Raw genomic sequence first — 19,971 nt, 5'->3', positions numbered from 1 at the left:
CAGGCAGCAGCATTTTTCGAGGCACATTCAACTCTGTAGGAGAAGTTGAGACAAGGTAAAGCTCTATTTGGGGAAGAACATAGAGGCAGGCACTCCCACCTCTACAGCCACACCAACAACAGCTCCTGAGACAGGTAAGCCTCTGAGGGCCTGTGCAGCCAGTAAGCAGCATGCTGGGGCTGAAAGGCCACAGGATGCCCACATAAGGGCAACAGTCAAAGGAGAACACCACAACCTGTATCTGGTGTCAGTCTAATCCTGTTTAAAATTGTTCCTTTGTTGCTCCTTGGAAGAAAGTGGAGAAGATTAGCCTAGCATCCCATTCACACCCACCCTGAACAGGACAGGGAGAATGGCCTAAATCCAGTGAGATGTTAGGGAACCCTCGAGGCAGCAGCAAAGCTAGTATGGAAGCCCTTTGAAAGACATTACACCACTGCAAAAGAATGAAACAAGGAAAACATGACAATTCAATAAATATAAGCTTTTATTACAATAGAAAATAGTAAAACTCATGTTAAAATAGACTCTTGCTCTTGGACTTCTCAGAAAAAGCTTAAGCCTTGCTTATTCTTGTTGGTGCCCATCAAGGTCCTGACCCCTAAGCAATGAGCAACTCATTTCTGTGCTGAGAACCTCGAGGCTCCTTCCTCCCAGTGACAGTGAAAGACTACAGCAGCAGACTGAGCCATGCCCCATCCGGCACAGAGGCAAGGGCTCTCTGTGGGGTTGTGTACAACATGCTTCATCCCCTTGTGCAATCAGGCTCCAGTTTGAAGCAGGTAGCTTTAGGGAAACCATGGACAAGAAGGAGGGAGAGGAAAAAAAAAAATCATCAGCATATAATGATAGCTGTCTTGAAACAGCTAAGAAGGCAGCAAATGCATCTGCCAGAAATGGCACCTGACTGCCTTTGTGTACCTTACACACTATTACAAGGAACACTCTCCACCTTCTCCTTGGGTGTCCAATCCAGTGCAAATAATTGACTGTGCAGTCTGAACCATCATGTGCTCCCCTCTTACTCACCAGAAGGGGCCAGGGGCAAGAGTAGAGTGGAAAACAGAGGCCACAGGACAGCAAGGTCAGATGGAGTGGGAGACACTTGTGCACCACTGCTGGCACAGCAGCACTTGGCTGCAAGTCCTGCCTGCTCCAGCCAGCAGGCTCACTCCAGTGCCTCATGCACAGCCTTCCGGAGCTCGATTGAGAACATCTCCTCCCAGGGCCCGCGGATCCACTCCACCAGCTCCACCAGGAGCTCAGGGCACTCTGTGCGGATGTGCCACGTGCTCTCCAGCTTCAGTACCTGGCAGGGAGGAAAGGCAGGCAGGTGAATGAGCAGACTGGCCTGACAGGCACCAATCAGCCCTGAGCCACCATCCCCCAGCACAGCTGCCGGCTCCTCCTAATTCCTCTGTGACCTCCTCGACCCTCTCTGCTGCCAGCAGCCGAGTGTCCCTTGCAAGACTTTCCACTGTGCTCCCCTGGCTCTGTGGTACAAGGCCCTGGGTTAGGATGGGAGATGACAGCCCCAAGACACTCTTGCAGGAACAGGATCTGAGCACAGTCAGCCCCCAGCACCCTGACCCCATGAGCACGTCCCGCTCACCTCATCGTAAAGCATCAGCTTGATGTCACAAGGACAGAGGCGATAGGTGATGATATTGCTAATACTGGTGATTGGCTGCTTCTCCTTCAATTGCATGTTGCTCCTAGGAGGCATTTCTGCCTCGTGGTCTTCATCCAAGGAGGGCTGCACTTGCCACTGGTGATTCTCCTCCAGCAGAAATAGCATGCTTCGGGTACTCAGCAGGGTCACAGGAAAAGCAGATGCCCCTAAAAGGATATGAGGGAATAAGAAATGCTTTGCTGAGAGCCTGAGTCACCACAGAACCAGCTTTGCTCTCCATTCCTCCCCTAGGGAAATCCTTTACAGCAGCAGTAACTTGGGTGAATGACTTTATCCAGTTTCCTGACTGAAGAGAGGACCAGGGTACTGAAATGTGGCTGGGCTTGAACAGCTTATCCAAGGTTGTTGCAGGAGCATGCACATGAAAGACAGTGCCCAGCAAGGCTTGTCCAGCCCATGCCCCCAAGTGAGGCAGGAAGAGTCACCTGAGTCCTTTGACCTCTTAAACAACATTTTACTACTCCTTAGTTAAAATTTGACATCTGCAACTCAAAGCCTGCCTTTTTTGGCCTGGATTTGGCCTGGATCTTGTCCAGCCCATGCCCTCAAGTGAGGCAGGAAGAGTCACCTGAGTCCTTTGACCTCTTAAACAACATTTTACTACTCCTTAGTTAAAATTTGACATCTGCAACTCAAAGCCTGCCTTTTTTGGCCTGGATTTGTCTGGCTGCAGATATCTGATGGGTGGAACAGAGAGCACACACATAAAGTTTAATACAAGCTGGGATGCGTCATAAATATGACAGGAAATAAAGTAGTTTTGATAAACTTTAGGCAACATAAATATAATCCAGCTATTTCAGTTGATGCAAATTAAAAGCACTACAACTTGGGAATAAGTTAGATGCACAGTAATAGAAAACCATTAGCAAAACTGGCTGAGGTCACAGGGGATCACAAGCTGATGCAGCAGTATGTTGCTTTACTCATCACATCTCACTCTTGGGAATTAGTAGGACTATCAAAAAGGGGATTTTAATTAATCCTGTCCACTTGGTAATGAGATCTCAGCTGGAACTGTGTCCAGTTTTGGGCACCATACTCTGAAAGAGGAGAAAGCTGCAGAGTGAAAAAAATGCACTGTAAGTTCTCCCTCTCACATACTATTTGTTCAGCTTGAGGATAGCAATAAACATACTTCCCACAGATTCCTTCTGATCCTCACTCTCCCATGCCTCCCCAATGGCCAATGGTGACCAGGGGTGCAAAAGCTTAGCAAATTGGTCAGAATGTGATTAAGAGCCAGGTTGCTTTTTTTCAGTGTCCCAAGCTATGACGACACTGGAACTGTTCACTGAAGACTCAAACCCCAAATTTAACACATCTGTCCCTCAGCAAGGCCTGGAACAAGACTTGAAGGGCTCCAGCAGGCTCCTCCTGTACTATCATCTCAGGTTCTGGACACCTACTTCTGTTTTCTCAAATGAAGAAGCCTTTCAGCAACTCAGACAAACCATCTGTTTTTATGACTCCTCATCTTTCCCTCAGATCAGGGCAATGATCCAGCCCTCAGATAATCTCTAGCTTCTCAAGCTGTCACCAAAACTGGTGTGCAGGACCAGCTGCTCCCTAGAGCTTAGACTTCCATGTAGAAAAGGACTGGGAGATTTGCTGGATGAACAGAAGTATGCTGCTATTCTACACAACCCAACACTAGAAAAGACCCTCACCCAAGCCCCCATCCAATTTCACTGCTGGAAAAAAGGCACAGCTCTTTTCCCCCAGACTGTGCACTAAAATCACAAGCATGTAAGCAGACAGCACAATGTGTAGGACATCTGGCTACTGAGATCTCCTGTACCTTGGATCAGGTATGCCAGCAGGTAGAAGAAACAAGTGTCAGCTGCAGCTGCAGAATCTGTGGTCTTGGAGTCTAGCAGAGGCCTGGAGGAGATACAACATTGGGCTGATAAGGAAGCAATCTGTTTCCAGTCTAGGCTTGCTGTGAACTAGCTACTGTTCCCAGTCCTCCCAGTGAAGGGAAGGACCCGTATCTCCCAGATAATGCAAAATCCTCCTTCTCCTGGTCCTCTGACTACACCTCGCCAGCCAGGAGCCAAATGTTTCTTGCAAGTAAGAAGGCCTCTCACTTTTACTCCCTCCATTATACCCTGGTTCCTCCAGAAGAGCTGAAGTTGCCCTGCCTGGCTCAGCCCATGACACCCCTCTGCCTGCTTGCCCTCTGTGCAGCAGGCACTTGAGACAGCTGCCTTAAACCACTAACATAGGCCTGGCTGCAACTCCAGTAGTGCCTCCTTCTGTGCTACCCCCAATGCTTCCCAGGGTCTGCTGGACAAGCAGACATCCCTTTCTACCTCAAATCCAAACCTCTCACAGGCTCTTACCATAGCCAATGCTGGGGATTCATTTCCACAGTGGGGATTTCCTTCACCTTACTCCTGTGCTTAGCAGGCAGTTCTTGCATGAGATCTAAAGAGGGGGAGAAGGCAGGTGTCTTTTATTGCAAACCCAAGGGCAGTACATAACAGTTCAGGACACTTCTCTACTGTTCAGAGAGGTGTTCCAAGTTATGATGGCAGTGAGATTCTCTCCCAGCTCTTTGTCTGACCTGTCAAGAAGTTTAGTTCCAACATCTATTCAACAATAGCTGTTCCCCAAGAACAAATCTTTCAAATCCTCTCCCCCATGTCCCTACAGCTCTACTCTTACCTGTCAGGGTCTGCAGGAACTGGTCACAGCAGCTTTGGTTCCGGATCAGCAGATTGTAGGAAGTTTTTGGGTTCTCAAACTCCATTCGCAAGGTCTGGTGGCAGAGTCCCACTTCCAGATGAGAAATATCAGACAGGTAGTGAGAGTCATTCTTCTTCAGCCAGTCTGCAGGTTGTCCCCTAATCACAGAGCACAGCCCTCAGCTGCAGCAGGCTGCCCCATCTCCTCTCCCACTGCAGCAGGGGGTTTGCCAGAAGAGCCTGCGCATGTCACCAGCCCTCCAGGGTAAGGGCAGCAAGGCTGGCACAGGCTGGCACTACCCAGCACTCACACACTTGCTGCAGGGTCCTCACCTGATAGCTCCAGTGACTTCCAGCACGTAAATCTTGAGGTCAGAAGCAACCAGGATTGAGAGGAACTCTCCTGGCCGGCCAAACTTCACCATGACCACCTAGAGCACACAGAGGGTGGGTCACAGCTTTGGCCTGCCCCTTAACAGCTCATCCACAGAAAGGCCAGACTCAAAGACACTTCAGCTCCCTTCACACCGCACCATCTCTGAGACACCACCTCAGTGCAGAACTCGCAGGGTGGCAGGAGGGACAGCAGAAGAGCTGTAGGAGTGGTGCTGTGGGAGCTCACCTTGAGGAAGCACTGGAACTCCTCAGCATTCTCCTCAAAAACTTCCATGTCCAGGTAGAGCTTCAGGCGATGATCCACTGAGCGGAAGTCCCTCGTGTTCAGGACGCTGTTTACAGCTGAGGAGAGCAAAGGGCAGCAATGACACTGTCCCCTGGCCAGGGGCTGCCCGAGCATGCAGACAGGCACCTGGGCACAGTGTCACCCCCTCTGCACACCTGCTTCCATCAAGTCTCTCCTCAAGACAAAGGGCCAAACCTGTGGGCTTTACAGGCCACAGGTCTCCATGTGGAGATAAAAGAGGAATTAATTGCTCCAACACTTGCTTTTTTTTTTTCAGATATACAAAGCTTTGGTCTAAGTCAGATTCAAACTGTTCTTGGCTGTTTAGTCACAGAAGGACACTGCTTTGCTGCTGGATTTGGCAGGAGGACAATTCTTTATCACAAAGCCAGAAAAATAGTTCTTATTTCAGCTGGTGTCAGCTCAGGTCAACTTTTTAAGTGGCTTTGATCGTGGCAAGGTTAAAGAGGCCTGAGGAAGACACCAATAAAACTGCTAAAGAGTATAATTAGGTTTGTCATGAAATTGTATAACCAAAAAATTTATACAACAGCCACAGTACTGCCCAAGAGTTCACACTTCCCAGCAGAGCCTGTTCTCCACCAGAAATGCTACACTAATCAACCACTCCTCACCAGGAACTTTCCATAGGCTCAGTTTTAAACTGGGACCTTGCAATTTGACCCCAGAAAAGAGATTGCCTTATTTCTCATACTTCAACTGTACAAGACTGAACCTTAAAACTGTGATTCTACACAGACTCCTCCTTAAAACTGTGATTCTACACAGACTCCTCTTCTGAGGCACAGCAGTCTTGAAGGACTGGGGGAGACCTCTATAGATCAAGAAAACAACAGGTTGTAAATCAGAACTACACTCAGCTGCAGTAGAGTCACTTGCTGGGCTAGACTAGATAACCTCCACAGCTCCTTTCCAACTTGTATTCTGTAAATCACAAGCTGCTACCCAGGCAAAGGCAGTCTGCTACATCAGAAATCCAAGGTCATTCAGAAAAATAATTTGTGGACCTCCTGTCTTGCATGACAGCTCTCACACAGCCAGCATGCAGTCTCTTGGACAGGTTTTGTCATCTGAAGGTCACAAAAAAAGTGAGGAAAGCACAAGCAACTCTAGATCCACAAACCAGAGCCTCCTTCTAGCACACCAGCCTCACACTGCACTTAAGCCAAAGAATAAACAGAGAGGAATTGTGCACACTATTCTCCAAAGGTAATGCTCCAGCTGGCAGCTCATGGATGCCACAGGAACCTAGTCTGTCCATAACTGAGCAATGCAGCTTCCAGAGCAAGACCCTATTACTCAGAGTCTAAGCACTAATAGGTATTAGGAGCTGACTCACTTTTCCTACCTTCAGGCATGAGGATTTAACAGCGAGGGGAATGAAAATCTCTGCTCATAAGAACCGTATGTTTATGGCTGCTCATACTTGATGTCCCCCTTCCCCATTAAACAGGAGAAAGTCTACCATGCAAGCACCAGTGATAAAACCAGCAACAAGCTGTCAACACCCCTAAACCCTGCACAGCTTCCTAATACTCACAAGGACTGAGATTCCATGTTTCCTCGGACTCAGAGTTCACAGAGAGCGAGGAAGGCGTGGGCCCCCGAGAAGTGCTGTAATGGCAGCTTCCCACCAGGCTGCCCCCATTGGTGTCCGGGTGGCTGAGGGACAAGGACTGGCTCTTCACACCCTGCTCCTTCCCAGAGCCAGCCTCTGATCCATGGCAGGTGGGATGAGGAGTGCTGCCAGGCTCAGGCTCAGCGCTCAGCTCCGGGCTCCTGCCGCTGTTGCTGGTGTCTATCTCCGAGCTGTCCTCCCCACCAATGTAGAACTTCCCGCTCTCAGTGGCCAGGACAGACGTTTCCTCGGGGCCCTCCTGCTGGCTGCCTCCCTCCAGCACGGAGTCTGACAGGTCCTCACTCGTGCTGTCGGCACCGGGCGGCAGAGGTGTGCTGGAGCACTCCTCTGAAGGCAGAATGACCACGTGGTCACTGGAACAACTGGGACAGGCTATGGGCTCACCAGCTGCTGCAGGACCTGTGAAAGATTTTGTCAGGTATAAAGAAAAGGCAGAACAGCTCTCCCCAGCAAGATTTTACTTACCCCACCCCCTTTGCAAACCATGAACCCTCCCTTTTCAAAGTAGAGAATAGTTACAGTCTGACTTGAGCAGCTTGTTGAGCAACTTGTTCAGAAGCATATCCTACATACCTCCCCTCACAAATCAGCTGGAAATTCTGGATCAGTGCCACATGAAATAGTTCTGCTCAGATTTAGGGCAGCCCAGTGTGTGCTGTGGTTGCAACTGAAACTGTACCAGGGCTTTGTCTTGTGACTTTCCTCCACTTCATATCTGCAAGTGCCCACATAACCTCAGAAGCCCAAGCTCATGACCACTCAATCCAATCTTCCTTAGCCACCTCCATCCCCAGCATGCTGTGTCCCTTCCCCAGCTGTCCTCATCCCTTCTGACACTGATTCCTGTTGCTCCCTTCACCCATACCAGAACAGACTCCCAGCTGGATCATGGGATTCCCATTACTCTGGCAGGGACAAGAAAGTATCCTGGGGTGGAGAAAAGTGCTGCAGCCAGGACAGCACTTCTGTGTTCAATGCAGTACTTCAATCCCAGGATACTTTCTCAAAACAGCATCTTCTCAGCTATGGCACTCCCCACTTGGAATATAAACTGAGCTTCAAAAAACACAGCAATCACAAGATGCCTACACAGGAATAGCCACATCTCAGCTGAAATACCACATCTAGTTTTAAACAGCCAAAGAAAAGCGTGGACAAATGGGAAAAAGTACAAAGACTAGCAAGAAACTGAATGTATGAGATATGACTGACAAGCAAATTATCTAGAGAATTGAGCTTATTTAGTCTAGAGGACAGAAACCAGGAAAAGTTGCCAGGGGAGAACAATGGCCCTCAAGTACAAAGAAAGAAATAAATTGCTCCTCCGAAGTGGCAGCAAGAGTGGGCTTAAGATCACAGACAGGGAGACTTAGATTAGGGTTCTGGTTTTCTAGTTTTCTGATGTCTAACAGCCAAAGTTTTACCTGAAATACTGATGCAGATTCCCTGGGAGCTTCCATTAGCAAAAGCTCTTTAGAACAAATAAAGTCTCTGTGGCAGAACCGACTACATGACCTTTAAGTCCTCTGCCAGACTTCAGTTTCCAGCACCCTTGTGTTCCCCCAGGCCACTCAGCACAGGAGTGATGTTTGCTTAACCTTAAACCAGTGGTTTATTCCTGCTAGGAAACAAGGCAGGCTTTTCTGAGTCCAAGAAGGCCAAGTGAGAGTTCATCCCACAATAGGTTTTAAATTCCAGTACAGACAACACATCTCCTATACATTTCATGCTCTGCACCACAGCTGCCACCCTGGAAGTCTGCCTGGGCATTAATTAGCAAACATACCCTCTTCTGGGCACTACAGCCTACCTTGACCTGGGGCAACTAGAGTCTCCAGGATTTTGGTGTCTCCAAGCTCTGAAGAATAGGAACCTTGATGCCAAGGGGGCAGGGACTGTGAAAACTCCTGCTTGCATTTCAGGCACTGGAGCTTCATGGATCCCTTCTCTTGGTCCTGATTTCGCCGATTCTCCTCAACAGCTGGGGACAACACTTCAAGGATACGCTATAAATAGCAGCACAGGGAAAAGGATCAAGCTTCTGACACCAGCAAGTCTTTTCACATGCCTCACTATAGCATTTCAGGGTGTAAGGGGTGCAAGATTATTTCCCAGCTGTGTAAGACTTGCCAAGGGCATGGAGCTTCACTGCAGAAGACCAAGACAACCTGTTTTTGCAAGTCTGTGCCTGATAGCTACATACGGACAGGCTCCCTCTGGAACTCTGATCTCAAAGGTCCCATCTATTTGTGTCTTGTCTCTAACAACTTGTTCAAATGCACTTAAATGGTATCTTGAGAGAAATTATAGAATGAGAGACCAGAGTCCCTACAGCAGCTGTGTGGACATAGCACAGACATTTACTGTCCAGAGGACCAAGCACAGGCCAGCACATCACTCAGCACTCACAAAAAATTACATTGCATATGCACAAGTAATGATCACTAGCTTGACTACAAAGTTTTCATCCCAAGAGGGAGGAAACTGCAAGACTCTCTCCTTGAGAGCAATGTTTATGCTACAGGAGCTCCACTGCCCATGGCCATGCTCACAGGGCCCTCCACAGGTCACCTGTGCAGAAGAAGAAATCCCTACAAGCCAGCCACGGGCAGCAGGTGCTCATGTGCTCTGAGAACAGCAGCCCTGTGCTGGCTGGAAGAGTTCAGTGCCTTGCAGTAACAGTGCTCCCTGCCCAAGCCCCCACCTGCAGACACTGCTCCGGGCAATCGTCAAGCACCACATATCTGCGCTTCTGCCGGTCCTTGCGGATGTAGCTGAAGTGCAATGTGAGCACAGGGAAAACTCGCTCCAGGTCCTGCAGGAGACAGAAAACACCCTTTCTAGGATGAGGGAGAAGCTTTCACAGACTACATTTGCTTGCAAAAGGCTGAAACATGGCCATACAAGAACTTAATTTAGTGAGTCCTAAGCATCCCTCCACAGCTGATAGCATTTGGGAGTCTGGTAAAATGGGCAGAAATAAATAAACAAATATAAAGCTAGTGAGTGCTGACAAGACTTGCATTGAGTGCTTGAAAAATTGCATGAGCGCTTGAAACTTACAACAGTAACTCTCAAGGCCTAGAACAAAGCATTTCAAACAAAACACCTTTTTCATAAAGGTATTTCAGAAGAATATCAAACCACAAACATTCAAAAAGGCACAAGGACAGGGTTTAAAAATGAGTTGGAGCTTTTAGAGAAAACAGAATTAGAGAAACCTGTGAACATGTCTGTATGCAGACTGAATGTTAAAATCTTACCACATGGAAAAAGGGATTTCCAGACTCCCTTTCTAAAGAACCACAAAAGCCAAAGAGGGCTGGTAATGCTAAAGTGTGCACCTAGAGCAGATGGCACACTGCCCACTGAGCTGCCAGACTAGACTCTGTGCTGCTCTAGAAACAATGCAATCCACAGAGTCCTCCAAACCCAAGGTGATATCCCAGTGAGGAATGGATGGGAAGGAGATCTCCATTTCATTTAAGTTCCTCTTGAGAAGTCTCTCATTCCTCCACACCAGAACAACTCCAGCCATTGTCTTTAAATCCCAGCTTTGGAACAGATTTGATGCTGGCTTCTGCTGCATTACCACAGGTAGTCTAAGCAATACAGGTGCCATTAGATTGGGTTGAAGGGATGCTTAATGAGGCTTTGCAGGAGCTAGGAAAAGACCTGCAGGATTCTTGACAGGAGCCCAAATCCAGAATGCTGCCATACACAGGGAGTAAGATGACAGAGACTCACAGAAAAGTGTAACTCACCATCCTCTTCCAGGTCAACTCAGAGGTCTCTACATTCTTCAGGCATTTCAGCTCCAGCTTGTGGAGGACTCTGGCAGCCTTCAGTTCCACCTCAATCACATGCTTAGCTGTGACTCGCAGGAAGATCCACTCTGGCTCTGGGTCCCCTTCTCCTTCTATTTGGCTCACCAGCACTGGCTGGCACAGGTCCACTGCCAAACAAGACACGATACAGGTCAGTACATGCAGTATGCCTTCAGTCCTGCTGGACCTAGGTGCTTAGCATTCCCACAATACTGGGCACCATGGTACAGCTTCAGAGACAAATCACATTTGATTGATCTATTTTGTTGTCATCCAAGCCCTTAAAAACAACAGTGAAAGGACCTGTTTACCTTCTACCTTCTCGTCTTCTTCCTCTCCAAGCATTAGCTCATCTGCCTCCTCTTCTCCTCTCGGTTCTCCTTCCATAGGCTCATCCAGCTGTACTTCAGGCTCTTCCTCCTTTGCAGTGTCATCCAAAGGAAGAGAGGATCCTTCTTCCTGCGATACTTGGGGCTTTCCTTGCTCTGGGTCAGAGCTCTCACTCTGCAGGTCCATTGCAGCAGGTCTGCCTGTGATCTCCTCTGCAGAGCGGCTGCGGGACATGACGGGCACTTGATCACGCTCCTCCAGGTGTCGCTTGTACTGCAGCCAGTCGGCACCAAAGCGATCCCTGAAGCTGGCCAGGCGCTTCATCTCCTTCTGATGCTCTAGGACCAGACCTGCAAAGAGAAAACTTGGGAAGTATGAAGGCAGTCACCAGGCCAGAGCACCCTTACTGTGGGCAGTTTAGCTGCTATGTTATTAAGGAAGACAACAAGGCTCACCAGCAGAGAGGGGTAGTGCCTGGGGCTCGTGTTCTGTGTCACTTGGCTCCGAAATACTTGCTCTGCGCACTTTGACTTTTCCCTGGAAAAAGCCAGGATAAAAGTAGTTGTGAGGAACTAGAACAATGAAAACAGCACCTGATGAGGGGCTCTACCAAGCTGAAGGGTTTATAGCTGTTACAGTGTAGAGACAAACCCTGAAACACTTGTGAGGGTATATGAAGATTAATATTAAAGCCCTTTCCTAACACACAGCAGTGTAGAGGCTCATTAACCATGCATTCAGTACCAGACCACATCTCACTGCAGGAGGCTTCACATCAAGGCATCCCCTTCACCCAACATGCCAGCTACATGGCTAAGAAGCTATGTCAGTCCCAGACCTTGCTTTTCTTTCGAGAGACCCTGACGGCCACATTCTCTGATGGGGACTGGCTGTCGCTGAAGTCTGCAGCACAGGAGCTCTCCAGGGCACTGCGGTCCAGTGCAGTCTTCTCTGAGGTAGAAGTGTGGATGGACTGGGACACACTTTGCACAAGTCTTGGAAGGTGCTAAAGCAAGAAAAACAGAGTATTTCCAGCTGAGTGCAAAGGGCAGACAAGGTAACCAAGCCACAACTCAAGCTGACAGCTTTCCTGCTCCTCACCCCAAGCTTTCACCATCTCAAAGCACTGACAATAGATCCTGCCTGATTGATTGGATTGTTTATTACAACCACTCTCATTTACCTCAATCTCTGCCTTTCTTAAAAACAGCAGATGGGAAACTGATAACTATTTTGCTGACATGTAGTTCAAGTGTCAAGTACCATACAGGACCTGAAGAGGAAACAGGCAAGGCTCCAAGTCCTGCAAGGCTATATAAGCCAGAATAAATTACACTGGCCAGTTCCAGCAATTATTAGGAATTAGCATGAATTGAGACAAAATGATCTGTGTCAAAGTCAAGGTAGCCCACAAAGATTTAACAGGACACATGACAATGCAAAAACTTGTCAGAGATCCCAGTCCCAAAGCCAGTAAGATCAGTTTTTAACAATTATACTTACCATTAGGTCTGAGGAAGAGAGTGGCTCCCCGTCCAAGAAGAACTGTAATTAGAGACCCATTTGCAGTCAGATTCCATTTGGCTGGCACATACTCAGGACAACTTCTGCTGACTCCTACTTCCCTTCAGGCCACCCTAGGGTTGGGATCCCTGGCAAAAAAACTGCAAAGAAACAACCCTGTTCCTGCCTATCCACCACTCCTTTAGTTGTAGCTACCTAACAGCATGTAAGGCCAGAAGGGACCTTGTGGTTTTCCTGTTTACAGACTTTATAACTTCCAGAAACGTATCCAAGACAGTTCGCGGAAGAGGTACAATGGATTATTCTACAACAACTCAAATTGTTTTGAAAGGTACTCACTTTCACATCAAAGCCTTTATCCTACTTCTAGCCTGACTCCACATAGCTTCCAGTAATTTGAGCTCAGTGAAAGCTTTTTCCAAGAGGCAGCTTGCCACTGATATGAACGGCAGACCAGCTCTGGAACACCTCTGACCCTTAGCAAGCAAGTTTATTCTGCTAAATTGCCAAAACACTGGATTTGCTGGCTTCTTTATTTGAAATCAGATTACCAAGAACTGACCTAAGCACTGGAGTGTAAGGGAACAGTAATGACACCTGACTGAGAGCAGAGTGAAGGAGACAAAGAGGTGGCCATGGCTGCCAAAGTAGCACATACTTTGGTAAGGTGGGCAAAGACGGTGAGTTCCTTCTTTGCACAGTCCAGCTACATCGTTACTATCTAGCATGAACAAAGTTCCATCTGTGAGCAAAACTGAAGAAGTAGACAGTGAAGCTATATTAAGACTTGAAGTGTTGCAAACCAGAGATCAGTATTCAACTCTGTGCTGGCCAGCACATCACTTAAAAATTTAAGGTTAAACTACTCTATTGCAGGTAAAAAAAAAAAAAAAAAGAAGCAACCACAAAACGATCACCACTGTTACACAGCCGGAATAAATTTGCAAGTATCTTTTCCCTCATTTGCCCCTAGTGTTAGAACACCCTATGCTTTCAACAGCAGGGGCAGAAGGCAGGTGGCTAATACTCACATTGGAGAAGGCTGCCCTAGGAGACACATGGACAAGGGCTGCAGATCGGTGATTTTGATGGAACCATATTGGGTTTCCCTCCAAATGCAGCTGGGTGAGGGAAACACAAGTTGTTACTAGAAGCAATATTCTCTACCCCAGTCTATCCTGGCTGCAGGCTCCAGTCTTTCTCTCTGCTTCAAGAAATATCCTTGCAGTGGAACAGTTATCAAGCCAGGAGAGGACTAGGCTTTTAAAATGATTCCTGAAATTAGTTCAGCAAATAGAGAAGCAGATTAAAGTACTTCCTACTCATAACCTAAATCATTGAGTTTTTTTCACTAATTGACTCTGAGAAGTGTTGGAAGAACAGTCCTGTGCAGGCCCAGAGAAGCTGTAATGTCCCATCCCTGGAGGTGCTCAAGGCCAGTTTGGATGCGGCTTTGAGCAACCTGGTTTAGTGGGAGGTGTGTCCCTGCTCAGGGCAGGAAGGTTGTAACTAGATCTTTGAGATCCCTACCAACCAAAACCACTCTCTGATTCTATGATCTTCCTTCACAAGCACTATAGTGACTGCCATGCTCCTTCAGACCTCTCTGAACACATAAATACACAACAGGATTATGGGAGGATCTTTACTGAACTTGACAATGTTAAAATCAGAAAGGATGAGCAAGGAAGTGGGGATGAATATGTGAAAAAAGGTTAGCTTGAGGAAGGGTAACAAAAAATGAAGGCTGAAACACAGGTGTCTATGTAAGGCTTCCCCATCAGTTTCCTGCAATAAAATTAAATGCTCAAGAGTTGAACTTATCTTTCAAAACTCTCTGGTTACTAAAAAGTCTCCATCTTGCACACCCTGACCATGAAATCCCTAATTTACCAGCCCATCAGGCTTTATGCTTACTTTTTTTAAACAGTGCAGAGTGGACAATGGTGCCAGCTGGGCATGTTCCAGCAGCAGGTTATAGGCCACATCCAGGTGCTGCAGATTCACAAGCTGTTCCACCCCTGTGAACAAAGCAAGAAGCCATCAGCATGCTAAACAAATTAACTTAGGAACCTTCCCCAAAACTGAACCCTAGACCCTAGTCTAAATAGTTGTGCCCAAGATTTCAAGTTCTGTTTGTTCCCAAGGACGACAGGAAAGCTTCAAACTCAGAAATGCTTCTCCCTTGTGGGCTCACCATTGATGCTGTCGAGCTCATTGTTGCGCAGGATCAGAGTCACCAGCTTGGATCGGCTGAAGATGCCAAGGTTTGGCACCTTGGACAGGAAGTTGTATGCCAGATTGAGGTATTCTAGCTCTGTGAGGGTCTGTTCAGAGAGAAGAGCAGCATTGGATCAGTTGGGACCTTATCTCAAAGCCTGGACCTGAACTCAAGGCAGGGCACTAGCTTCTACCATTTTTTTCATCCCAACAAGGTGAACCAACAAGTGAGTTTCTTTAGACTGTTTCTGCAGGAAGAGTTTGATGTTCACATTGGGAGTGGTTTGTTTAGGGGCACTCAGCATCATCTGACTGCTTTACAGAATTTGCCAGGAGCACCCTTCTCGTTCCTCACCAACTTCGATGGAGCATAGGAAAGGACTGGACATCCTGCCTCAGCAAAAGGAGTGAACTACCAAAATAAACCCTTTCTTACCTTTGTAGAGAAGATGGGCAATGATACATTGTGAGCCCCACCAACTCCAGGAAAAGCTGTTTCATAGCTTTCCTTCAAAGAAGCAGATCCAGCTCAGTAAAGCATGGATTTCACTGCTGTTCCCCAGAAACACACATGCCATTGTGATGGACTATTCCTTTTCTAGAGTAACTGACTGGTTTCTGAGAGCAGGAAGTAAATGCTGCTGGCAGTTTGAACAAACTGAACAGTAAGATTCTACAGCCCCATGCCTGGCTACATAATTCTCACCTGCTGCACAGATTACAGCAAAGTCTTGGCCACAGTGGAGTGCCCACCCTGTGAGGGGCTGTACACACAGAGCACCCTGTGTGTATCAGTGCATTTACCACTCAGCCATGCTGGGCTGCCAAGTGCATTTACCACTCAGCCATGCAGGGCTGCCAAGTGACAACTAGAGCTAACTCTCTGTCTTAGAGGTGAGGAACACTGCCTTCCCTGCCTCAGTGGCACTAGGACTGCACACACAGGCAATGTTTTTCAGGCTACAAGCACTAGCTCTAAGCCACACCACATCTGTCATTTATTTTATTGTACATCACCTAGTAGGAACGTGATGTCAGTGATTACAGAATTTTAGCAGTATCCTCTGCACAGGAGGAAACTCTGCTGGTCAGCCCAAAATACTCACCGTTAAATAGTGCTCACAATCCTGGATCTTGTTGTGACTCAAATCCAAGACCCTCAGAGCATTCAATAATTGCTGAGGGACAAAAAGATACTAGATCAGATCCTACAACTGTCTCTGTTACAGTATGAAAAGCCTCTCCTGCTGGGAGAGGCCAGCAAAATTAACACTGCCCGCTTCCTCCCACCCAGACCTAGCAGCATCAGTAACAGAAGGCCTGGCTCTTGGCTGTGATCATCTCCTCTCTTCTCCTCAGCCATGCAGGAAGAATGCCCCACTCACCAGTGAGTCATCCAAGGCAGTGATTGAGTTATAGCTGAAGTTCACAGTCTGCAGTTCCAACCACGGGAGAGCACAGCTCAGATCTCCACCGCATGCTGAAATTATTTCCTAGGAGAGAGGAGCCGTATCTTGGTGAGTACTAGCTGTTAAAAGCAGATGAACACAGGAGAACAGTCTAGAAGATGGTTGACATACTGTGCTTTACGGACCTTGTTTTGCTTAGAGAGGCAGTGACTTTTATGTCCCTAATTCAAGTATTTGGAGGTGATGGGAATCCCATGGCCAGATATTTAGAAAGAAGGGAGATGCTTTTGTTTCCTATTCTGAAGTGGCAATAGTTAACCTAATCTGTTAGATTTCTTAGGCTCAGAACACTGAGCACAAAGAATCATGCTAACAAAATCATTTTCAGGCCTCCCTCAAACAAAAGCAAGATACACACTTGTATCCTAACAGATAAAAAGCTCTGAAAGCACTCCCTACCATGAGCTCCTGCTCTCCAGCAGGTGTCTGCTTCCACATCCCACAGAGAAGCCCAGAGGCCCATGGCCAGCACAGCCCATGCTACTCAGCTCTTTGTGGCTGGAGCTTGCCTTCACGTCTCAGAAATGTGCTGGGCAGCAGTGTAGGTAAGACACTGGGGCACAGCATTTCCTCTGACAATAAGCTCTAAAAAGGCTGCTGAGGTACAGTGACATAAACCTTGACCAGCTGCAGTCCTTGAATGTGGAAACAGCCAGATATGCAGAGCTGTCAGACCTAGCTAGTACAAATGTTGTCTAGAGCCAGAAATTCTCAAGAAGCTAAAGAGAATATTACAGAGCACATGTGCTTGCAAGCAGGGAATCCTTCAACACTGCTTGAGACAGGAGAAGGGAGATGAAGCCATACACAACATGGATGAATAATAGGGCTAACACCATCTTCTACATCTTCCCTGTCTGAAGAGCTGTAGGATGAAGACAGCCTTTCTCTTGCAATTTGCCCCATGAGCTGTGTGGACACTCACCTCCAGTGTACTGATACATTTGCAGCAGGTTAGAGATTCCAGCTGAGAATAGACAAATCGCAGTCCCCGGAGGCAGTGTGGAGGGACAGACCTCAACTGCAGCAGTGATGAGAAAGTAAGAACAACATACATTAAAATATTACAGTGGTGGAGCAGATCCAAGTTTTAACCCAAGCAAGTGTTGCAGCAGTTTAGTCTTAGCTTTCCAGGGAAGCCACAAAAGCCTACCCAGTTTTTAGGAGTAGAGGCATTCTGCAACCACAAAACTAGCCAAGAAAACCCAAACAGCAAGACTCAAAACCACTCTTGCCATCTCTACTTACTTCCAGATGCCGGAGGGACTTGAAAGGGAAGATCTTCACAGCAGATTGCAAAACACAGTTTGGAACATGAACAAGCTGGAGAAATTAGAAAAGAAGTCTCATGTCAAGCTTGATTTGTGCTGCATTACCACTTTCCTGATGCACCAACTGGAACACCTTGAACAGGCTGTCCCTCCAGCTCGGGTAATCCCTTAAAAGCTCTCTCCCAGTGCTGGTAGTGGCACTGTCCACTGTTTCCCTGGATCCATAGTACAACAGAGGTCACAGAGAATAGCATGTTAGCAAGTGTGGTCTGCTGGCCCACAGAGCTCCTCTTCATCTCCCCTGCCCACATGGCTACATCACTTTCAGCACTTTCAGTGAAGCTGGATTCCTCATCAGCCACAACCAGCAAATCTACTGAAGACAAAACTAACTGCTGGAGGTATGTTTATCAAGCAGCTGAGTAGAACTAGCACTCTGGTGGGAGGTGTGCATGTACATTTCACCACAAAAGGCCAAATAAGGCAAATCACAAGCAGATACAATGGAAAACAGAGTTGGTCTCCAAGGCACTGTTAGTGTTAGACTGAGGTGCCTGCAAACCTCCTCTTTGTATTCTGTAGTTCAGCACAGGGCAGTTAGGCTGTGTCCATGCACCACAAAGCAGCTTATTAAAACCACCTTCTTACGCTTTCTAGCACATAAACAGTATTTCTGGCTGCTACTGAAAGTGAGTAATGAAACAGTTACCACTTCCACTGTGGACAGCAAAGTACAACCAGAAAGACCATCTCTGCTAGTTACATATACATTCACACAGAAGTGACTCATCAGATGCCAAACAGACATCCTAAGGCCTCATCACCACTACTGCATCCACAGCTACAGCCCTGCCAGGAATGAATCACTGCCCACTGCCTGCCAGCACTAATGCTGCATGTTGAACAAGAGCATTTGTAAGGGGAGCTTGCACTGGCAAGCTTTAATGACAGTTCTAGCAAAGTTTATTTCAGATGCCATTCTTGCTGTGTGTCTTGATCATCTCCTCTCCCTCCACTGTCTTAAAAATCTGTCAGGCTGATATAAATTATTAACTTCTCTAAGTAAACAGTTACCAGACATTAATGGGCAGAGGCTTCTTTAGAGGCTTGTTCCAGAGAGAGCACATTTTCCAGTGAACAGGAGCACTCACCACAACATCCCTCTGATTGCAGTGTCCCTCCCTGCCTCCTCCTGCCAGGAGACCCAAGTTTCTCCATAGACTCTGGGCCCCACTCATTACACTGTTACAAAATCCTCCCTACAACATTCTGATACTGCTCCACTCTCACAGGGAAAACAAGTTTTTAAAGACACCACAGATTTTAGTGCTCAGCTGCAATACCTTTTGAGCCCCACTGCAGAACCCAAAACAGCTGCTAATGCCTCTTCCCCCTTTCAGGCTTCTTTTACCTCTTCTACCCACCCAGCATGTCTCAGTGCTGAGCAGAATCATGTGCAGCATCATTGCGCATGCCACCTTTCAAAAACCTTTAGGAAGAAGTTCTTGATCTACAGTTATATCTTTATTACAGCCTCTTTACTACAGCCTATTTATTATTAAAATTAATGAGGATACGTTACTAGAAATATCCTGTGCTGTGAAACAGATCAACCAGAACCACTGCCCAGGCTGCCGAAGTAAGCAGCAGCCTCAGAGTGTGCACAGCATCTGACCCCTCTGCTCAAGTTCCCTGGCTCTGCTGCCTTGAGCACATCAATCATCACTCCAGGAGCACTCAGCTGTGCTCAGGTGCCAGATACTGCCTGAATTGCTCAAGCCCTTCAGGAAATAATCATTTCCCCAACAATGACAACACCTTACCAAGGTCAGAACTTAATTAACTCCTGTTGCCCCCGTTTTTAACTCCGAGAAACTTTCTGCTGAGTTGCACGGCTGACCCTAGGTAAGCAGCTATAGACTATCCTGCTAAGCGACGACTCCACTCCAGAGCCCTGGGAGAGCCCTGTGACCCACGGGGCCCCCACGGGGACAATGGGCACCAGAGGAGGCAGCTCTGAGGCTGTGCCTGCCACCTCCCCTGGCCGGCCCTGCCCGGCCCCGCTGTGTACGGACCTTCAGAGAGTGAGTCTTCTGCAGGACGTCGAAGAGGAACTGCGCCTGGAGGATGGCGGCTGTCTCGGCGGGGTGCGAGGGCAGCGCCACGAAGCCCCGGTTCTGGTTGCGGGAGCCCAGGTGCTGTTCGAAGACCTGCGTGAGGTGCTGCAGGGTGGAGGTGAGCAGCGTCAGCGTGCTGGAGCCGTCCAGGACGAGGTCCCCTGCAGGACAGGGAAGGAACGGGCCAGGCCGTGAGTGCCCACACACCGGGGGCACTGACGCGACCCGGCCCGGCGGGGCCCGCGGCGGCCGCCACTCACCGGCGTCCTGCAGCAGCCGCGCCAGGCCGCGCACCAGCGTCTCGGCCGCCGCCATCTGCAGCGGGGAGGCCGAGGCAACCCCGGCCCGGCCCGGTTCGGCACGGCCCGGCCCGGCCGGTCCCGCCGCCGCTCCTCCGCTCTTCCGCGTTGCCGCCGAGGCGCGCCCTTCCGCCGCACCAGCGAGGCGGCCGCCGCTCACATCCGGTTGCCATGGAGCCCGCCCCAGCG

General features: G+C 48.3%; 1 protein-coding gene across 2 annotated transcripts; it reads right to left on the bottom strand.

Annotated features, from left to right (window-relative positions):
- Positions 1 to 469: 469 nt before the first annotated feature.
- Positions 470 to 19,945, bottom strand: STK11IP (serine/threonine kinase 11 interacting protein). Of its 2 annotated transcripts, XR_011680387.1 has the most exons (25): positions 19,744 to 19,945; positions 19,442 to 19,644; positions 17,344 to 17,418; positions 17,021 to 17,116; positions 16,012 to 16,119; positions 15,733 to 15,804; positions 14,604 to 14,733; positions 14,324 to 14,427; positions 13,438 to 13,527; positions 12,386 to 12,427; positions 11,721 to 11,888; positions 11,338 to 11,419; positions 10,864 to 11,232; positions 10,490 to 10,680; positions 9,430 to 9,540; positions 8,536 to 8,731; positions 6,627 to 7,124; positions 5,006 to 5,121; positions 4,717 to 4,814; positions 4,364 to 4,542; positions 4,039 to 4,123; positions 3,495 to 3,577; positions 1,613 to 1,839; positions 1,030 to 1,309; positions 470 to 786 (listed from the first exon to the last, which is right to left on the bottom strand). XR_011680387.1 is itself a non-coding variant. In XM_071435081.1 (24 exons), exons 1-24 carry the CDS (start codon positions 19,796 to 19,798, stop codon positions 1,169 to 1,171), a joined length of 3,519 nt encoding a protein of 1,172 aa, XP_071291182.1. In that variant the 5' UTR covers positions 19,799 to 19,945; the 3' UTR covers positions 470 to 1,168. The 2 variants fall into 2 exon arrangements, 1 of the variants encoding a protein (XP_071291182.1); XM_071435081.1 differs by having other exon boundaries at positions 470 to 1,309.
- Between the last annotated feature and the right edge of the window lie 26 nt (positions 19,946 to 19,971).

This window comes from Agelaius tricolor, unplaced genomic scaffold, assembly GCF_023055355.1.
Source record: "Agelaius tricolor isolate 1412-34295 unplaced genomic scaffold, bAgeTri1.0.p SCAF_10, whole genome shotgun sequence".
In the NCBI taxonomy this organism is placed as follows: domain Eukaryota; kingdom Metazoa; phylum Chordata; class Aves; order Passeriformes; family Icteridae; genus Agelaius; species Agelaius tricolor.
The sequence above is the reverse complement of the archived record's forward strand: the minus strand, read 5'-3'. Positions and strand labels throughout refer to the sequence as shown.